General features: G+C 44.4%; 1 protein-coding gene across 1 annotated transcript in view; it reads left to right on the top strand.

Moving 5' to 3' along the window:
* CLMP (CXADR like membrane protein) overlaps positions 1-21,964 on the top strand; it is a 103,147-nt gene that overhangs the window by 78,421 nt on the left and 2,762 nt on the right. The window contains exons 2-4 of the mRNA XM_061440637.1: positions 1,340-1,497; positions 17,301-17,502; positions 19,069-19,236. Of these exons, the coding sequence (XP_061296621.1) occupies positions 1,340-1,497; positions 17,301-17,502; positions 19,069-19,236 (528 nt within the window). The remainder of the gene's footprint in view (positions 1-1,339; positions 1,498-17,300; positions 17,503-19,068; positions 19,237-21,964) is intronic.

Raw genomic sequence — 21,964 nt, 5'->3', positions numbered from 1 at the left:
AGAGCTCCTCCGTAGAAACTTAGCTTAGTACAGGGCAAACCGGTATTAACTGAGTACAGGGCAAACCGGTATTAGCTTAGTACAGGGAAAACCGGCTCAGCTTTATGGGAACTGAAGGAGGATGGGTTTTATATGGGTTAGTTCTGCCACTAAATGAGTTGTAGGACCTTGGGCCAACCCCTTTATCCCCAGACCTCAGTTTTCTCATTAGTAAACTCAGTGCATGGGTTAGATTCAAATCCATCCAATACATATTATTGAGCATCTGCAGCATGTGAGACCCTGACTGAGTGCTCTGGGCATGCAGTGGTAATGGAACTTAATCTCAAGGTGCTTAGAGGCAACTGGGAGAACCAGACACTCAGGAAGCCACATAAAAGCAAGGGCATAAGTAGTTTAGCATGGCTGTTAGAGGAGCTTCTCAGGGGACAGATCTGGGTAGAGCCTTGCGCTGACACTTCCTAGCTGTGTGATACTGGGCAAGTTGATGGAATTCCTGGTGATCTAGCAGTTTGGACTCCACACTTCCACTGCTGGGGGCCTTGGTTCCTTCCATTCCTGGTCAGGGAACTGAGATCCTACAAGCTACCCAGCCAAAAAACAAAAAAAAATTCGTTGCTGACACAATACCATTTCTGGGAAAAGATGAAAGTTAAAGAAAGTAGAACTGAATTCCTATTGGCCAAAGGAATATTGGACGGATGAAGGGACAGGATCCCAATGTGGTCACTTGGATTTTGCTTTGGGTAGAAAGTGCTGCTTCCTATTTTGCAGCCATATGATATGAAACTATGGAGAATGAAGATGGAAGCTGGGGGAGTAGGAGACTGTGTGTCCCTTAAGGGAGCAGGGGCTGCCCAAGAGCCCGCTTGCTCCTGGAGGAACGGCTGCACTCCCTGAGAGTTTTGTGAGGGCGGCCAGACTTCAAGGCTCTGAGGAGTGAACCGTATCTGGAGCCTGTGCTGGGAGGAGGCTAGCCCTGTCCTTCTTGCTAGTTTCCGTTCTTTCAGAAGTCTTTGTTAGCAGGGGAGAGAAAGGTCAAAAAACAAAGCTGTTTTTAACTTGAGTGATTTCATTGTTTCTAAAAACCCTGGCGGGTAGGAAAGGTGGGCATTACCAGGAGTGTAATTTGGGGGGGTATGGAAGATATGATGAATTCAGTTAATGGAGGAGCCAGTGTGAGACCAGGGACTTCCAGTACTTCTGGACCAGGGTTCCTCCAACACCTTGACGTGCTTCTTGCCCACAGAAACGTCCAGTAATGATTAGTTGTAGTATTTGTTTCCTGCACCCTGTCGTCCGGTTTCTGCACAACTCATTGGAGGTTTTCCTCTTCCAGTCTCCTACTACGTTGGAACCTTGGGGACTCACACTGAGATCAAGAAAGTGGCAGAGGAGAAGGTCACTCTGCCCTGTCACCATCAGCTGGGGCTCCCAGAAAAAGACACCCTGGATATCGAATGGCTGCTCACCGATCGTGAAGGGAACCAAAAAGTGGTGAGTGTGTGTCTGACTGGAGTCCTGCCTCCTTTTCCCTTGTCCTCCCCCGACCTTGCCTTAGGCCTGCATTTTCCTCACTGTGTAAGAAAGTTCTAGAATTGCTTTTTGATCTGGTTTACAGTTGGAAAACTCTAGATACAATACTATAACAAGAAAGGGTACTGGGTTGTGGGGATAAGAGATTCTGTTTGGGGGCAAGCAACAGCTACAAGAATCTATCATTTTTCCAAAGAGGGAATCTACACTAGTAGCATCTTTCCTATGAGGGGGCAAGGATGCAGTAGCTTGATCGCCTAGCCTAGTGGGCCAGAACCATACCTGTCCTGAGAAGTCTGCTCCTCTTCCTCCTCTGAAACCATCACCACCTGCTGGTGCTTAAACTTTGCATGGTCATGACTTCTGAACTCTACGATTGTGCAAAGTGATAAACAACATAGAATACAGAGAAACAAAGAGGAGGTGAATGGAAACGGTTAAAACGTATAATTGGATGAGCAAAAGAACTGATACTGATTCTACAGTTGGGAAATAAGGAGCTGGCCCTGGGTCTGCAGTGCTGAGGTTTGGAAGGGTCACCAGGATGGCCCGTTGGTTTTTATAAGCTTCTAGCAGTATAAACCTAACCCTAACCCTAATTCTGTTTGGGGGTGAGCAAGAACTACAAGAATCTATCATTTGCCCAAGAAGAGTATCTACACTAGTGGCGTCTTTCCTATGAGAGGGACAAGGATGCAGTAGCTTGATTGCATAGTCTGCTGGTGCTGCTGCTAAGTCACTTCAGTCGTGTCCGACTCTGTTCGACCCCATAGATGGCAGCCCATCAGGCTCCCCCATCCCTGGGATTCTCCAGGCAAGAACACTGGAGTGGGCTGCCATTTCCTTCTCCATTGCATGAACGTGAAAAGTGAAAGTGAAGTCGCTCAGTCGTGTCCGACTCTTAGCAACCCCATGGACTGCAGCCTACCAGGCTCCTCCATCCGTGGGATTTTCCAGGCAAGAGTACTGGAGTGGGGTGCCATTGCCTTCTCCGGATCGCATAGTCTAGTGGGCCAGAACCACACCTGGAAGACTCTTAAGAGTCCCTTGGACAGCAAGGAGATCCAACCAGTCCATCCTAAAGGAAATCAGTCCTAAATATTCATTGGAAGGACTGATGCTGAAGCTGAAACTCCAATACTTTGGTCACCTGATGTGAAGAACTGACTTTTCTGAAAAGACTCTGATGCTGGGAAAGAGTGAGGGCAGGAGAAGGCGATGACAGAGGATGAGATGGTTGGATAGCATCACTGACTCAATGCACATGAGTTTGAGTAAGCTCCGGGAGCTGGTGATGCACAGGGAGTCCTGGCATGCTGCAGTCCATGGGGTTGCAAAGAGTCAGACACAACTGAGCGACTGAACTGAACTGGCAGCATAAACAGATTTGTCACACTCTGCTCCTGATGACCTCCTGGCATGACATTCATTAGAGAATGAGGAGTAGGTAATCTTCTGTTACCATCCTTTCTGCCTTGGCTGCACTCGACCACTGCACCTTGGCTCAGCCTAGGTTTTCTGGCATAACTGTTCTTCAGTAGCCTTTGGGCATGTTTGTGCATGCTCAGTTGTATCTAACTCTTTGTGACCCCATTGGACTGAAGCCCACCAGAATCCTCTGTCCATGAAGTGGGTTGCCATTTCTTACTCCAAGGGATCTTCCCAGTCCAGAAATTGAATTAACAGCCTTTACGCATTGACTTTTTTTTTCCCCCAACATCATAGGCTGGCTTTTATTTTGTTGTATTTTTTTACACAAGTGTTTTATTTATTTATAGATTCTTAAACTTTTATATTATATTGGAGTACAGTTGATTAACAATAATGTGTTAGATTCAGGTGTACAATGAAGTGATTCAGTTATCCATACACATGTATCTATTCTTTTTCAAATTCTTTTCCCAATTACGCTGTTTCAGACTATTGAGCAGATTTGCCTGTGCTATACAGTAGGTCTTGTTGGTTAACTATATTAAATTTAACAAGGTGTACATGCCCATCCCAAACCCGCTAACTATTCCTCTCTCCACCCTTCCCCTCTATTGACTTATTTTTAAAACTCTTTGTTGAAAGTTTCGTGGTTAAAAAAACAAACTACATCCTACGGAAGCTGATTTTAGACTTTCCTTCTTTTTCAGAACTTTACTTCTTTCCCTACTAAAAAGGATAAAGTTGTCCTTTCCTCTCCGATGTCTATGCTACTAATTTTATAAGGTGGTTTATGCAGAGGGAAGCTAAGGTTTTCACTGAAAATAAAATTCAAAATCACAGTTGGAATTGAACTTGCTTACAGAGCTGCCTACATCACCTTGTTATTTTGATACTGCTTGTCATTCTCTTCTCCTAGTGCACCATCCCAAGACTCAGTCTGTTCTCTCCAGAGCAAGGTCACCTTAACCTGAGCATGTTTATTCCAACAGTTTCATAATCAGTCCTAGACCTGATACTCTCAGTTCTGAATGAATAAGTGCCCATGTTCCTCTAATAAAATCCAAGAATGACATTCTTTGTCTAACTTTCACCCAAGTGGTTTCATTTAAACTAAAGGAAAAAAAAGTTACTTGGTTTTATAGCCAGGTGGATATAAGGATTGATTTAAAAAGGCTTCTGAGGGACTTGCCTGGTGGTCCAATGGTTAAGACTCCCCCTTCCAATGCAGGGGCTTCGGGTTCAATCCCGGGTCCAGGAACTAAGGTGCAATGGGGTGCAGCCAAAAACTAAATAAAATAAAGAAGGTCACTGGTACAGCTTCTGTCCTCACCCTAATAAGCAGGCACAGTTCCCTACTTATCTTCAGTGAATGCTCTAAAGAAAGGATTGCTGTTTATTCACTCATTCAGAAGGCACGATTTTTTTTTTTACCCCCCCCCCCCCGGCCGAGCCATGTGGCATGAGGGATCTTAGTTCCTCCACCATTGGGTTGAACCCATGCTTCCTGCACTGGGAGCCTGTAATCTTAACCACTGAACCACCAGGGAAGTCCAGATGGCATGAATTTATTTTGCACTTACTGTATTCCATGGTAGGCGCTGGGGTATAGCACTGAAGAAAAAATCAGAATCTCTGCCTTCTAGGAGCTTAAATAAAATGACATTTAATAATTTTTTTAAAAAAATTTAAGTACAGAACAATAAATACCAGCTGCAGGCCAGGCACAAATCTGTTTAGCACATATTGTCTCATTTAACTTACTGCTCATAACCGGGGTTATTGGTACCATTTTACAGATAAGGAACTGAGGCATGTACATACACAAAGTGAGAAAATTGCTTAAAGTCACCCATTTTTTTAAAGTTTTATTTATTTATTTGGCCACTCTGGGTCTTAGTTGTAGCATGTGGGATCTAGGTCCCTGACCAGGGATCGAACCTGGGCCCCCTACACTGGGAGCTCAGAGTCTTAGCCACTGGACCACCAGGGAAGTCCCAAAGTCACCCATTTTTGAAATTGAGCACTCTGATATTGGTAGCTAAACTATTAAGCACTAGCTGTGTTGTCTTCATAAATAATTAGAAATTAGACAATTAGTGCTGCTATATTGGAAATAAGGAAAACATGGGGAGAAAAATTATTCCAGCAGATTAATTATGCAAAGACCCTGATGCTGGAAAAAGCTTGGCACTATCGGAAGTTCTGAAAGATTAAAAATCAATTTAGTTGGGACTTCCCTGTTGGTCCAGTGGCTAAGACTCTGCCCTCCCAAGGCAGGGGTCCCGGGTTCCATTCCTAGTCAGGGAACTAGATCCCGCATGCTGCAACTAAAGATCCCCAGTGCCACGACTAAAGAAATGCTGCATGCTGAAACTAAGAACCTGAAGCAGCCACGTAAATAAATCAATATTTTATAAAACTGATTTAGTTAAATTTAATAAATATTGGATTTCCAGTGTACACACACACTCTCTCATAAAGGAGCTACTTGAAGAGATACATATCAAGACTGAGATAAGCAGAATGTTCTAGAGGAAAGCAGAGGAGGAGCCGCTGACTGAGAGTCCTTGGGGAGGGGTCGAGGTGTGCTTCTGGTAAGAAGGCACAGTTGATTTGCATGTTTATAGAAGGCACTGCCCTCAGGAAATCACAAGAGCAAAGACACAGGTGGGCCCATTCTGGGAACTTCTAAGTGGCTGATCCAAACAGAATGCAAGTTTCAGCTTGTGGGGTTGCAGGACCAGAAACTGAAAGGTCTTGTCTATCATACCAGGGAGCTGAGAATTCTTCTTATAACGTCATGGTGTGCTTGAAGGATTTTCAGAGTGAAAAGGGCATCTTTGCATCTTAGAGCAAGCACTCTGGCACTCTGTGAGGCACACTGATTTAAAGAGGACTCAAGTAAAAGAATGGAGAAGGAAATGGCAACCCACTCCAGTGTTCTTGCCTGGAGAATCCCAGGGACGGGGGAGCCTGGTGGGCTGCCGTCTATGGGGTCGCAGAGTCAGACACGACTGAAGCAATTTAGCAAGTAAAAGAATCAAGATTCGTTGAATAGTTTCCAGCTATACAATAAGGGTTTAAAGTACAGTCGTGGGTGGCTGGGATGCCAAGCAATGGGTGAAGCTTCCTGAGCTGGTTAATTGCCAGGGTATTGGGAGTGAGAGTGAGGGGAACTGAGAAAGAAAATACAGGAAGGGTTGGAACAGACGTGTTGCTTGTTTTTCTTTTCTTTCCATCATGCCTCTCAGCTTATGGGATCTTAGTTCCCCAACGAGAGATCAAACCCGTGCCCCCTGCAGTGGAAGCTCGAGGTCCTAACCACTGAACTGCCAGAGAAGACCTGGATGAGGTGCTTAAAATAGGCTAGCCAATGACCTAGATCCCAAGGTCAGCCTTGCTCTTTAATCTGAGCAGAAATGTTGCATCCCTCTTGTCTAGGACCCTCAGATATGCAGGAAACATTTAGGGGTGGGAGAAGGCAATGGCACCCCACTCCAGTACTCTTGCCTGGAGAATCCCATGGATGGAGGAGCCTGGTGGGCTGCAGTCCATGGGGTCACTAAGAGTCGGACACGACTGAGCGACTTCACTTTCACTTTTCACTTTCACGCATTGGAGAAGGAAATGGCAACCCACTCCAGTGTTCTTGCCTGGAGAATCCCAGGGACGGGGGAGCCTGGTGGGCTGCCGTCTATGGGGTTGCACAGAGTCGGACACGACTGAAGCAACTTAGCAGCAGCAGCAGCAGCAGCAGCAGGCAGCCTCAGGAATATTTGAATTTCAGCCTAGACAGTAGGGTCACTAGGATTCTGGAACATTCCTCCTGGTTCTAGGATGGAAACTTGGTTGAATTTCCAAAGTAAGAGTGCTCAGAAGAGTCAGGAACTCACAACACACACTTTTCTCCTGTATTTTTCAGATGGAATAATTAGGACAGAGATGCTCAATTTTCCATGCCAACTATCTTGGCCACTCTTTTACCCTTTCCCCTTTCTCTTTGGCTTTGAGCAAGAAAAATCTTGATCTAAAATACAGAGAGAGGGACTTACATCCATCTCCTTCAGGGCAATTTCACAACTGCTACGTAGGACCTGGCGCAGCAGAGCAACTGCCAGAAGGTTGAGCTGATCCATCTGTTCCATCTGAGTCCTAACAAATTGTCCTGCCTCGTCTCCCTAAAAACACATCCGGAGCAGGACACCAGGAATGTCATGAGACACAGTCCCACAACAGCTGCAATTCATATATTTAATCTGTTTGCAGAAGAATTAGATTTATATTCACTGTTCCCCCATCACACTCCCATTGACCCTTGGCTTAGTCTCAGCATTACGTTCCTTAGAATTAAAAACAAAATAAAACAGAGGCACTCAAGCATCTAATATTCAAGGTATGTCTGGGGGGAGAAAAAAGCCAAATTGCAAGGCTGTAGCTGAACCCCAACCCTGTCAAAAGTGTTTTGAAATTCTCGTATTAAATAAGGGTCATTTAATTATATTAAGGTTATTTTGAAGTTGTATACACTCTGCTTTCCAAAGATGTTAAATATTTACCTGTAGTTATCTCTTTTTTCTTCATTTAATATTAGGACAGGAACTTCCCCAGTAGTCCAGTGGTTAAGAATCAATGCTCCCACTGCAGGGGGCATGGATTCAAGCCCCGGTTGTGGAAGATCCCATATGCTGCAGTTTGTGATCAAATATATATTTGTGCTCAGTCGCTTCATTCATGTCCGACTCTTTGTGACCCTATGGACTGTAGCCTGCCAGGGTCCTCAGTCCATGAGATTCTCCAGGCAAGAACACTGGAGTGGGTTGCCATACTCTCCTCCAGGGGATCTTCCTGACCCAGGGATTGAACCTGAGTCTCCTGTGGCTCCTGCATTGCAGGTGGATTCTTTACTGCTGAGCCACTGGGGAAGCCTATATGTCATATATATATGTAATGACCCAGATAATCACGATGGTGTGATCACTGTCCTAGAGCCAGACATCCTGGAATGTGAAGTCAAGTGGGCCTTAGAAAGCATCACTACGAACAAAGCTAGTGGAGGTGATAGAATTCCAGTTGAGCTATTCCAAATCCTGAAAGATGATGCTGTGAAAGTGCTGCACTCAGTATGCCAGCAAAGTTGGAAAACTCAGCAGTGGCCACAAGACTGGAAAAGGTCAGTTTTCATTCCAATCCCAAAGAAAGGCAATGCCAAAGAATGCTCAAACTACTGCACAATTGCACTCATCTCACATGCTAGTTAAATAATGCTCAAAATTCTCCAAGCCAGGCTTCAGCAATATGTGAACCATGAACTTCCTGATGTTCAAGCTGGTTTTAGAAAAGGCAGAGGAACCAGAGATCAAATTGCCAACATCCGCTGATCATGGAAAAAGCAAGAGAGTTCCAGAAAAACATCTATTTCTGCTTTATTGACTATGCCAAAGCCTTTGACTGTGTGGATCACAATAAACTGTGGAAAATTCTGAAAGAGATGGGAATATCAGACCACCTGACCTGCCTCTTGAGAAATTTGTATGCAGGTCAGGAAGCAACAGTTAGAACTGGACATGGAACAACAGAATGGTTCCAAATAGGAAAAGGAGTATGTCAAGGCTGTATATTGTCACCCTGTTTATTTAACTTATATGCAGAGTACATCATGAGAAACGCTGGACTGGAAGAAACACAAGCTGGAATCAAGATTGCCAGGAGAAATATCAATAACCTCAGATATGCAGATGACACCACCCTTATGGCAGAAAGTGAAGAGGAACTAAAAAGCCTCTTGATGAAAATGAAAGAGGAGAGTGAAAAAGTTGGCTTAAAGCTCAACATTCAGAAAACGAAGATCATGGCATCCGGTCCCATCACTTTATGGGAAATACATGGGGAAACAGTGGAAACGGTGTCAGACTTTATTTTTTTGGGCTCCAAAGTCAGTGCAGATGGTAATTGCAGCCATGGAATTAAAAGACGCTTACTCCTTGGAAGGAAAGTTATGACCAACCTAGATAGCATATTCAAAAGCAGAGACATTACTTTGCCAACAAAGGTCTGTCTAGTCAAGGCTATGGTTTTTCCTGTGGTCATATATGGATGTGAGAGTTGGACTGTGAAGAAGGCTGAGTGCCAAAGAATTGATGCTTTTGAACTGTGGTGTTGGAGAAGACTCTTGAGAGTCCTTTGGACTGCAAGGAGATCCAACCAGTCCATCCTGAAGGAGATCAGCCCTGGGATTTCCTTGGAAGGACTGATGCTAAAGCTGAAACTCTAGTACTTTGGCCACCTCATGCGAAGAGTTGACTCATTGGAAAAGACTCTGATGCGGGGAGGGATTGGGGGCAGGAGGAGAAGGGGACGACAGAGGATGAGATGGCTGGATGGCATCACTGACTCGATGGACGTGAGTCTGAGTGAACTCTGGGAGTTGGTGATGGACAGGGAGGCCTGGCGTGCTGCGATTCATGGGGTCACAAAGAGTCGGACACGACTGAGCGACTGATCTGATCTGATCTGATATATACATGACTTATAGATGATAGGAACTAGGGGAAAGGGAGGGAAAAGCAATACACCAGAAAAGCCCGTATACACAGAAGGTGACCCTCATGCTTGATCTTGAGACCTGTAGAGGTGGTGTTTAGATTAAAATAAAAGGAAACGCATTTCAGAAGGAGAAAACTTTATGATCCAAGACAAAAACACATCAGAGGACACTGTTCAGAGCACAGGACTCGAGTTTGGGGATTAGGCTATTCAGAGATTTGAGGGCAGGGGCCAAAGCTGAGATGTGGTCCAGGCTGCACTGGCCTTAGGGGCCACATTCAGAGGGTCAAGCTGTGGACCACAGCTTGAAATACACCACAGGTGAGGGAACCAGTGGAGGTTTTCAGCCAGGGGAGTTTCCCTATACAAATGAATAGAATGCATGGGCTGAAAAACTTGGAAACCTTAGGGGCTTCCTAGAACCCAGAATCCATCTGATAAAAATGATCATGAGGGCTTACTATCTCATTCCGCCCAAAATCCTGTGAAGTAGCTTGTCCCTCTGTGACAGCTGAAGACCTTAGGGATTAGCCAAGTTCATTAGCTGAACCAAGACACGCAGCAAGTGGAGGAGCTCCCTTTTGAGTACAGAAGACTACTGACTTCCCAGCCAGCTTTCTCCATCACTGTCCCTGGTATAGCATTTTTCAAAATTAGGACGGAGGAGCCTGGTAGGCTGCAGTCCATGGGGTCACTAAGAGTCAGACACAACTGAGCAACTTCACTTTCACTTTTCACTTTCATGCATTTTTTTGGGGAGAAAGAAATGGCAACCTACTCCAGTGTTATTGCCTGGAGAACCCCAGGGATGGGGAAACCTGGTGGGCTGCCGTCTATGGGATTGCACAGAGTCGGACACAACTGAAGCGACTTAGCAGCAGCAGCAGCAGCAGGGGATCATAAGCAATCAGATTTTTTTTTTTTAACTTTTGGTTACGCTGGGTCTTCATGGCTGCACGCAGGCTTTCTCTAGTTGAGGTGACTGGGGGTTACTCTTTGTTGTGATGCATGGGCTTCTCAGTGCAGTGGCTTCTTTGTTGCGGACCACAGGCTCTAGGCGCACATCTTCAGTAGTTGCAGCACTTGGGCTCTAGAGCCCAGGCTCAGTAGTTGTGGCACACAGGCTTAGTTGCTCCCAGACATGTGGAATCTTCCCAGACCGGGGATCGAACCCATGTTCCCTGCATTGGCAGGCAGATTCTTAACCACTGGTGGGGTTAGTCGCTGAGTTGTATCCAACTCTTGCGACCTCATGGACTATAGCCGGCCAGGCTCCTCTGTCCATGGGGTTTCCCAGGCAAGAATACTGGAGTGGGTTGCCATTTCCTTCTCCAGGGGATCTTCCCGACCCAGGGATCGAACCTGTGGCTCCTGCATTGCAGGTAGATTCTTTACCATCTGAGCCACCAGGGAAGCCCAATTTGTGCCATAAATCTAAATGATCATCGTCAGAAGGAACTGTGCCCTTGCTCAAAAACTGTCTTTTAAATTTAAATCTTGTTATAAGCCTGGGAGGTCAATAAGGTAAGGATTGTTACAATAGTTCTTTTAATGCATGAAGAAAATTAGACCTCCATCTCTAGAAAACTTGGATTCTAAACCTTTCAGACTTTCAACAGCCCAAGATGGATTTCAGAGTTCAGATCTGAACCCAAGCTTCCCAGAGTTAAAGCCCTCTGCCCCTCCCCCATGGCTTGCAGCTTCTGTGGAAAAGAATGTAGGCATTCAAGATAAAACCTCTGCCTGGGAGTAAATACCAGACTTTTGATGGAAATCATGCAGTTCCCATACTTTCCAGAATGTTCCTCAGCTTGAACACAGTGTTCAGGAGACCCCTCCCTAGGGGGTAAGCTGTGGGGTTGGGCTGGGGAGACAGCCTCTCCTGGAGTGAGAATGAGAATTAGCTCTCCTGTAGGCAGTTCCCTGCCCCAGTGCTCCATGGCCTCCTCCAGGTCTGTGGCCACCCTGAGTTCACCAGTGACTCACTGAGTCTCTTGTCACAGGCCCAGCCCTACCCATGGATGCAACTCTTCTTCCTCCTACCCTCTCTTCACTCTCCTAAATATTCTCTACCTGGCCATGCTTGCCAACTTGCTTTATGCTTTTTTGGCTTTGCTGCTTGGCTTGCAGGATCTTAGTTCCCCAAGCAGGGATCAAGCCCATGTCTTCTGCCGTGGAAACTTGGAGCCTTAACCTCTGGACCGCCAGGGAATTCTCCCAGTTTGCTTTAAAAGGTCTTTGCAGAGTTCGCCTCAGCCTTAGGGAGAAGCTGGATGGTGCTGTCCTAATGAAGCTGTCCCGATTCCCCCTCCACCCTCATTCCAACAAGAAGGAGACAGTCCCACGGTGCTGTTCTCAGTAGCCTTTCAGATTCTCTAATGTAGAGACTCAGCACGTTGAACCTGGAGACCACACCCTAAGGGAGGCAGCTGTAGGCGGACAGGGAATGCACCGAAACAGGAAACAGCCTTCAGGGGATCTAATTCCCTTTATTGTCATACTGAAGTGAATTCTCCCTGCCCGAGCCTGAAAACCTGCCCCTTCCCTGTAATACACCATAGGGAAGTGTCTCCTGAACGTCAGCTTTATGCTTAGAGTCCAAGTTTTCTGGAGATGAATTAGGGTCTAATTTTCCTCATGTATTAACTTCTGTAGAAATAGAAATTACCTTGTGGAATGCTGATAGTGATGCCAAGTTTCCCATCCATAGGATGCAGATGGTTCCTGTTTATAGAGATGTAAATGAATTTTGTCCAAAGGAGAATGTAAATCTCTTTAGTCCAATTCTCCTTTGAACTTGTTTGTGACAGCTTTCTGGTTCCATCATGAATGAATGAGTTAAACTTTTTGATATGTGTTTATTCTCTTTATATACGAGCATCATGATTTTAGCTTTTTTTTTTTTTTTTTGAAAAAACAAAAAGTTGTCCTTTAAAACTGTTGTTGTTTAGTCACTAAGGTGTGATTGACTCTTTTGCGACCTCAAGGACTGTAGCCCGCCAGGCTCCTCTGTCCATGGGGTTTCCCAGGCAAGAATACTGGAGTGGGTTGCCATTTCCTCCTCCAGGGATCTTCCCCACCCAGGGACTGAACCGGCATCTCCCACATTGTGGGCAAATTCTTTACTGCTGAGGCACCGGGGAAAACTAGGGCAGGAAAAATTATCTTTTTCCCTCTCCTCACCTAAGTGTTCAGGCTGGGGCACTGTCAGACTGAAAAAACGCAGGTTAACAAGAAAAAACAAATAGTATTGTGTAAATAACACCTGGGCATACCCAGTGATGAGTAACTGAAAGAGGTGGTTAGAACTAGGGCTTGGTATGTTTACCTAATTTAGTAGGGGAAGGGAGGAGTAGAAAGGGCACTTACGGAGGAGCAAATGAACACTTAGAAGAACAGATGGGAGATATGCTGGTTTGTGACATCGTCTGAGTGAGATGTCCACCTCTGCGCTCCCAGAAGGGAAGACTAGAGTTGCCCTGGGAAAGGGGATTTAGGGACACTCAGATTCTTTGGGGAGGCCCTGTTTTAGGCAAATAAAGGATTTCAGGAACTCAAGTGCCTTCAGCTGAAATTAATCTTTATGCATATACAAAGTGACATATTTGGAGGTGGCATGTCCTGGTCCCCAAAATTATAAAACTCATTTCTTTGTATTGTTATCATCTCTAGAATAATGCCAAGTGTAGAGTATGTTTCAATTAGTGTTTATTAAATAAAAGTTTGCAGCGTTGCAAAACTGGACAACAGACATACATAAAATCAGTATGAGGCTTCCCTGGTGGCTCAGTGGTAAAGAATCCACCTGCCAGTGCAGGAGATACGGGTTTGACTCCTGGGCTGGAAAGATCCCACATGCTGAGGAGCAACTGGGCCCGTGCGCCACAACTACTGAGCCTGTGCTCTAGAGCTGGAGAGCCACAACTACTGAAGACTGAGCACCCTAGAGGCCAGGCTCTGCATCAAGAGAAGGCATTCACAATGGGAAGCAACTGGAGGGCAGCCCTCACTCCACAACTAGAGTTAGAGCCCACATAGCAACAAAGACCCAGCACAGGCAAAACTAAATAAATAATACACTTATTCTTAAATTAAATAAATAAATAAAATCAGAATGGCCTGAAGGATCTCCCAGACAATGCCCAGAATTACAGAAAGGGGTCCAGCAAACTGTCTGCCTAGCATCTTGACTTTCACAATTTTTCCTCCCATAAAAATGGTGCCAAGACATGCTGTGGATGTGTCATATCAGGGAAGGTTTCATAAGGAAACTTAACATTACCTTGGGGTTTAAAATAATGAATAAATAGGGATTATTTGGGGCTTCCCAGGGGGCTCAGCGGTAAAGAATCTGCCTGCCAAGCAGGAGACGTGGGTTCGATCCCTGAGTCAGGAAGATCCCCTGGAGGAGAGAATGGCAACCCACTCCAGTATTCTTGCCCAGAGAATCCCCACAGGCAGAAGAGTCTGGCAGACTGTAGTCCAAGGGGTTGCAAAGAGTTGGACATGACTGAGTGACTAAACAACAACAAAAAGCTTATTAATACATTATTATGTAGGGTAGTTTGGAGAGGACAGACATTTAGAGTGGCCAGACAGCTGGAAGTATAAAAATGGAGCTCAAAAATGTGTTGGTGTCTGGACTTCCCTGTGGTCCAGTGGCTAAGCCTCCACGCTCCCAATGTAGGGGGCCCAGGTTCGATCCCTGATCAGGGAACTGGATCCCACATGCCACAGCTGAGTGTTCACATGCTGCAGCTAAGACCTGGTACAGCCAAAGAAATAAATAAAAATACATATTTTTAAAAAATGTGTTAGCGATAGAAAGATGTCAGAATTATCACAATAGTTGTATTGGTTGAAGTGAGGGGACAAAATCAAATACTGAAAACATTTTAAGTCATATTATCTGTTACCTTAATTTTCTTTTATTTGATTCTCCAGCATTTTGTCCCTCAAAAGACCATGAGGCCCTCGGGGTAGGAACTATATCTTATTCATGATTGTTTTCCAGAGCCTGGCAAAGTACCTGATGTGGGCACTCAGTAAATATTTGGTGAAGAAAAAGAACATACAGAGAAAGGAGAAAACACTTTTTTTTCAGAGATGTGGTAAGGGCAAAATGGATGATGCTGAAACGTTCTAACATAATGGTGAGAGAATTTATGGCCATTTGATTGGATGGCTCCTGGTCTTTTCAGGAAGGCATTTCCTGAGCTGCAGAGTGTCACGTGATTAACAACAGGGTTCAGGGCTTAGAGTGAAACAGTTTGGAACAGCTGAAGCCAGAAATGTGCTAGGGGACTCCCATGTGCTTGCTTTTTTTTTTTTTTTAAGTGCTGTTCCATGTGTCTGGAATGCTCCCTCTGGCAATCTTTGCCCTGCCTCTCTCATCTCTTACTTGGCCTACTCATCTTTCAAAGCCTAACTCAAATGCCACCGACTTTTCTGGGAACATTCTCTCTTGATACTATTTCAAGTTAGTCATTCCTTTTTCTATGTGTACACTTCTCTCCTTGTTAATCCCACTAGATTATAAATTACTTGAAGATCAAAAGAGAGTTTTATTTCATCTGAATAGCCTCCTCCTGACCTGGTGGGGAACAGTCATTCCATAAATGTTTGCTGATGTTTAAATCAAGTACGTTTAGGAATATGATTGCTAAGTGGCAGCAAGGGATAACTGAAGTTATCAGTCTTGGAAGACAAGATCAGCATGGTTTTTGTGATTAGTAGGAGGTGATGGGGACTCCCCTGGTGGTACAGTGGTTAAGACTTCGTGCTCTCAATGCAGGGGGCATGGGTTTGATCCCTGGTTAGAGGCCTAAGATCCCACATGCTGCACAGCTTGGCCTAAAAAAAAAAAAAAAAAAAAAAACCAGCAATAAAAACAAGCCAGGAGGTGATGGATAACAGAACCAGGAAAAGTTTCAAGAACTACAGGTCATGATGCTGTGTGCTTCTTCACTCAGTCGTGTCCGACTCTTGTGAGCCCATGGACTGTAGCCTGCCAGGCTCCTCTGTCCATGGGATTCTCTAGGCAAGAATACTTGAGTAGGTTGCCATTTCCTTCTCCAGGGGAAATCTTCCTGACCCAGGAATCCAACCCAGGTCTCCTGAATTGCAGGCAGACTCTTTACTGACTGAGCTACAAGGGAAGCCCTCGTACGGGTCATGATGCAGGCAGATGAAAATTCAGGGAAAATCATGATTATTTTTTTCTGTCAGGGAAATCTAAACTTTGGTCTTTCTAGCAGTGAAAACAATGACATGAAGCACATGTGTATTTTATGGAAAGAAAAGACACAGTTTCTTCCCACCTAGCTTACTCTTACTAATCCACAGTGAAGTCAAAAAGAAGGAAAGTCACCAATGATTCCCTCAGTATCAGACCTGGACTGTAACATTAACTTCTATTTCTTAATTTCAGCTGGACTCTGAACTTTCATAAAGGCAAACACATCTTTTTGTTTCACATTTTCTCCCTCATTTCCAAACTTTCTGGAAGAGCAGTTTATGAGCAGTGAGATGAATGCGGGTGGGGAAAGGAAAGGTAACCATGGTAACCAGAACAGTGAACAGGATGGCTTCAGATGGCCACGTTCAAACCCTGGTTCTGCTACCTGCCTGTGAATTGGGGACAGATGACGCCTGCTTGGAAACACTGTGTGAGAAATAAACTAGATGTAAAAGCACTCAGCGCAAGGAGTGTCTGTACCTTGACCAGATCACGTGCAAGTGGAAATGCATGGGATTTAGTGAAGTAGGAAATGCAAAGTGCAGAAGAAAGGTATGCGGGGGGGGGGGGGGGGAAAGGTAAGACTCCTCCCCTCCCTAGCTTCCCTTCTCTCCACGTCCCTCAGAATCAACTCTGGAGACCATTCTGTGCATTTTCTTCTTTCCTGGGCTCCACTGTGAGAACTAGAGTTTGGAATTCAAATTTAAAATCCCTTACTGCACAGGGAACTATACTGAATATTTTGTAATAACCTACAGGGAAATCTGAAGGAGATTTTATATATATATAAGTATATCATATATATAAGCCCACACTATATATATTTATTAAGTTATATAAATATATATTTTATATATATAAAATATGGGCTTCCCAGGTGGTGCTAGTGGTAAAAAACCTGCCTGCCGATGCAGGAGACATAAGAGACCTGGGTTCGATCCCTGGGTTGGGAAGACCCCCTGGAGGAGGGCATGGCAACCCACTCCAGTACTCTTGCCTGGAGAATCCCCATGGACAGAAGAGCCTGGTGGGCTACAGTCCATAGCGTCACACAGAGTCGAACATGACTGAAGCGACTGAACACACACACACAATTATATATAAAATATATATAATATATATAATTATATATATAAAATCACTGAATATATATATTATATAAATCTATATATTAAATTTATGTATTATATAAAATCACTGTGCTGTACTACCTGAAACTAACATGATATTGTAAATGAATTATACTTCAATAAAAAAAATACATATGAAATTTTAAAAATAAAATTCCTTACCTCTAAAATGGAAATGTTCTGAGCATTTAATGGAACAATTACTACTTGTTAAAAGGCTACACAAATTATGAGGAGCTGTTATTCTCAGGAGAAGGAAGGCCTAGACAAACACAGTGTATTTAATTTTGTCTAGAGCAGAGGTCTCCTGGACTCAGCCCCGGGCTTGACTGCTCTGCTCCACTTCCTTTCCTCATCTTGCCCGCAGCAGGAGGGGAGGCTGAGAGCCACAAAGCGTGAATCTGCCTCTGTCTGTCCCACAGGTGATCACTTACTCCAGCCATCACGTCTACAATAACTTGACTGAGGAACAGAAGGGCCGAGTGGCCTTCGCTTCCAATTTCCTGGCAGGAGATGCCTCCCTGCAGATTGAGCCTCTGAAGCCCAGTGATGAGGGCCGGTACACCTGCAAGGTGAAGAACTCAGGCCGCTATGTGTGGAGCTACGTCATCTTAAAAGTTTTAGGTAAGACAGAGTGCCCCAGTAAGTACCTATATCTTATTAACAAGGGATAGGCAAATGTATCACAGTGGTACGAAACATCTTCAATACTTCATACTTTTTAAAAATAATTTTCTTTGTTTATTTTTGGCTGTGCTGGGTCTTTGTTGCTCTGTGGATTTTTCTACAGTTGCAGCGAATAGGGGCTACTCTCTAGTTTCGGTGTGCGGCCTTCTCATTGCAGTGCCTTCTTTTGCTGTAGAGCACGGACTCTAGGGCACGAGGGCTTCAGTACTTGCCGCTCCTGGGTTCTAGAGCACAGGCTCAGTAGTTGTGGCACACGGCTTGTTGATCTGAGGCATGTGGGATCTTCCCGGATCAGGTGAAGCCATGCCTCTTGCATTGTTAGGAGGATTCTTTACCACTGAGCCACCAGGGAAGCCCCCAATATATCATATTGTACAGATATCACCTGGTCCAGTTCCCTGGGGAAAAGTGTGTATGTTTTGTATTTTAGCCATAATGATAGAAGAGAATCAATTTTCCATGGTAGCTCATTGTGCTATGCTTAGTCATTCAGTTGTACCTGATTCTTTGTGACCCCACGCACTGTAACCCGCCAGGCTCCTCTGTCCTTGGGATTTTTTAGGCAAGAATACTGGAGTGGGCTGCCATTTCCTCCTCCAGAGGATCTTCCTGACCCAGGAATTAAACCTACATCTCCTGTGTCTCCTGTGTTGCAGGCAGATTCCTTATCCGCTGAGCCACTGAGGTAGCTCGTTACAAAAGTTAAATGTCCTCTCAAGTTTAAGTAGTATCCTCCTAGTGAAGCAAATCTCTCAGATCTGATTCAAATCCATTTATTTGTTTTATGACACAGCAAGAGTTCCTAACTTCTTCTTAATTGCTTCCAAGTTCCTGAACTTCTGTCCCTGTTTCAGTGTTAATCAAATCACACTGGCACTTTCCTGATGGTCCAGTGGTTAAGACTTCTTGCTCCCAGTGCAGGGGCCTGGCTTTGATCCCTGGTCAGGGAACTAAATCCTATGTGCCACAACTAAGACCCAGCACAGCCAAATATATAAATATTAAAAAAAAAAAAAAAGGAAAATCACACTCAACTTTTCTAAAATTTCCAATTATAAAAGGTTTTTGGGAATTCTCCATTGGACTCCGAGCATGTTCAATCCTGGTCAGGGAACTAAGATCCCACAAGCCTGGCAGCATGGCCACCCCCAAAATAATGCAGATTCCTGGGCCCTCAGTGAGTCCCACCGAGTCCAAGTAGGGCCCTAGGAATTAGGAAAAAAGACCAAAACATTTTTTTCTTTGAGAAGTGATGAGGGCGTTTCCGAGGCAACCTCTCTAAATTACATCAGCACCACTGGAAACAGCTGGAATTGGGTGTGTATGTGTGCAGGGGATGGAAGTGGGTATATTTTGGGGAGTGAGATGTAAAGCATGGCGAGGTAACAAAGGACTATTAATGTTAAATTCACACTCAAAATTTGACCATATGAGGAAAAACAAGTCAACAGGATATTGTTCACGGGTGTCAGGGGATCTTTGACTTCATTTTTTTTTTGGCAGTGAGACCATCAAAGCCCAAGTGTGAATTGGAAGGAGAGCTGACAGAAGGAAGCGACCTGACTTTGCAGTGTGAGTCATCCTCTGGCACAGAGCCCATTGTGTATTCCTGGCAGCGAGTCCAGGAGAAGGAGGGAGAGGATGAACGTCTGCCTCCCAAATCTAAGATTGGTAAGTCATCTTTTTTACTGGTCCATGGAGACAACAGGCCAGTCAGTCCTCTCTCAATGAATTCTGAATCTGGTTTGGTGAGCACCTCACAAGGATCTTGAATACACTACTGAACCTCACTGTTTCTATTTTTCACACTTAACTGGGAACAGAAAAATATGTCTTTTCTTTCCCTAAATGGCAAAAATAAAAGTGGTAAGGAGATTAAGAATAAATGTACTCTATAAATCTATTCTAATTATTGTGTTTCAGTTCAGTTCAGTTCAGTCACTCAGTCCTGTCCGACTCTTTGCAACCCCATGAATCGCACTCCAGCCCTCCCTGTCCATCACCAACTCCTGGAGTTCACTCAAACTCATGTCCATCGAGTTGGTGATGCCATCCAGCCATCTCATCCTCTGTCGTCCCCTTCTCCTCCTGCCCCCAATCCCTCCCAGCATCGGGGTCTTTTCCAATGAGTCAACTCTTCGCATCAGGTGGCCAAAGTATTGGAGTTTGAGCTTTAGCATCAGTCCTTCCAATGAACACCCAGGACTTGTCTCCTTTAGGATGGACTGGTTGGATCTCCTTGCAGTCCAAGGGACTCTCAAGAGTCTTCTCCAACACCACAGTTCAAAAGCATCAATTCTTCGGCGCTCAGCTTTCTTCACAGTCCAACTCTCACATCCATACATGACCACTGGAAAAACCATAGCCATGACTAGATGAACCTTTGTTGGCAAAGTAATGTCTCTGCTTTTGAATATGCTATCTAGGTTGGTCATAACTTTCCTTCCAAGGAGTAAGCATCTTTTAATTCCATGGCTGCAATTACCATCTGCACTGACTTTGGAGCCCAGAAAAATAAAGTCTGACACTGTTTCCACTGTTTCCCCATCTATTTCCCATGAAGTGATGGGACCAGATGCCATGATCTTAGTTTTCTAAGAATGTTGAGCTTTAAGCCAACTTTTTCACTCTCCTCTTTCACTTTCATCAAGAGGCTTTTTAGTTCCTCTTCACTTTCTGCCATAAGGGTGGTGTCATCTGCATATCTGAGGTTACTGATATTTCTCCCGGCAATCTTGATTCCAGCTTGTGCTTCTTCCAGTCCAGCGTTTCTCATGATGTACTCTGCACAGAAGTTAAATAAGCAGGGTGACAATACACAGCTTTGACGTACTCCTTTTCCTATTTGGAACCAGTCTGTTGTTCCATGTCTAGTTCTAACTGTTGCTTTCTGACCTGCATATAGGTTTCTCAAGAGGCAGGTCAGGTGGTCTGGTATTCCCGTCTCTTTCAGAAGTTTCCTACAACACCCAAAACAGATGTCCTTTTCATTATAGGGGACTGGAATGCAAAAGTAGGAAGTCAAGAAACACCTGGAGTAACAGGCAAATTTGGCCTTGGAGTATGGAATGAAGCAGGGCAAAGGCTAATAGAGTTTTGCCAAGAGAATGCACTGGTCATAGCAAACACCCTCTTCCAACAACACAAGAGAAGACTCTACATGTGGACATCACCAGATGGTCAACACCAAAATCAGATTGAGTGTATTCTTTGCAGCCAAAGATGGAGAAGCTCTATACAGTCAGCAAAAACAAGACCAGGTGCTGACTATGGCTCCTTATTGCCAAATTCAGACTTAAATTGAAGAAAGTAGAGAAAACCACTAGACCATTCAGGTATGACCTAAATCAAATCCCTTATGATTATACAGTGGAAGCAAGAAATAGATTTAAGGGACTAGATCTGATAGACAGAGTACCTGAAGAACTATGGACGGAGGTTCGTGACATTGTACAGGAGACAGGGATCAAGACTATCCTCATGGAAAAGAAATGCAAAAAAGCAAAATGGCTGTCTGAGGAGGCCTTACAAATAGCTGTGAAAAGAAGAGAAGCGAAAAGCAAAGGAGAAAAGGAAAGATATAAGCATTTGAATGCAGAGTTCCAAAGATTAGCAAGGAGAGATAAGATAAGCCTTCCTCAGTGATCAATGCAAAGAAATAGAGGAAAACAACAGAATGGGAAAGACTAGGGACCTCTTCAAGAAAATCAGAGATACCAAGGGAACACTTCATGCAAAGATGGGCTTGATAAAGGACAGAAATGGTATGGACCTAACAGAAGCAGAATATATTAAGAAGAGGTGGCAAGAATACACAGAAGAACTGTACAAAAAAGATCTTCATGACCCAGATAATCACGATGGTGTGATCATTCACCTAGAGCCAGAATCCTGGAATGTGAAGTCAAGTGGACCTTAGAAAGCAACACTACCAACAAAGCTAGTGGAGGTGATAGAATCCCAATTGAGCTATTTCAAATCCTGAAAGATGATGCTGTGAAAGTGCTGCACTCAATATGCCAGCAAATTTGGAAAACTCAGCTGTGGCCACAGGACTGGAAAAGGTCAGTTTTCATTCCAATCCCAAAGAAAGGCAATGCCAAAGAATGCTCAAACTACCACACAATTGCACTCATCTCACACGCTAGTAAAATAATGCTCAAAATTCTCCAAGCCAGGTTTCAGCAATATGTGAACTGTGAACTTCCAGATGTTCAAGCTGGATTTAGAAAAGGCAGAAGAACCAGAGATCAAATTGCCAACATCTGCTGATCATGGAAAAAGCAAGAGAGTTCCAGAAAAACATCTATTTCTGCTTTATTGACTATGCCAAAGCCTTTGACTGTGTGGATCACAATAAACTGTGGAAAATTATTGTGTTTAGTATCCCTTAAATGTT

The sequence above is a fragment of the Bos javanicus genome, chromosome 15, assembly GCF_032452875.1.
Source record: "Bos javanicus breed banteng chromosome 15, ARS-OSU_banteng_1.0, whole genome shotgun sequence".
Taxonomy (NCBI): domain Eukaryota; kingdom Metazoa; phylum Chordata; class Mammalia; order Artiodactyla; family Bovidae; genus Bos; species Bos javanicus.
Note: the sequence above shows the minus strand (reverse complement) of the source record. Positions and strands in the feature narration are given on the sequence as shown.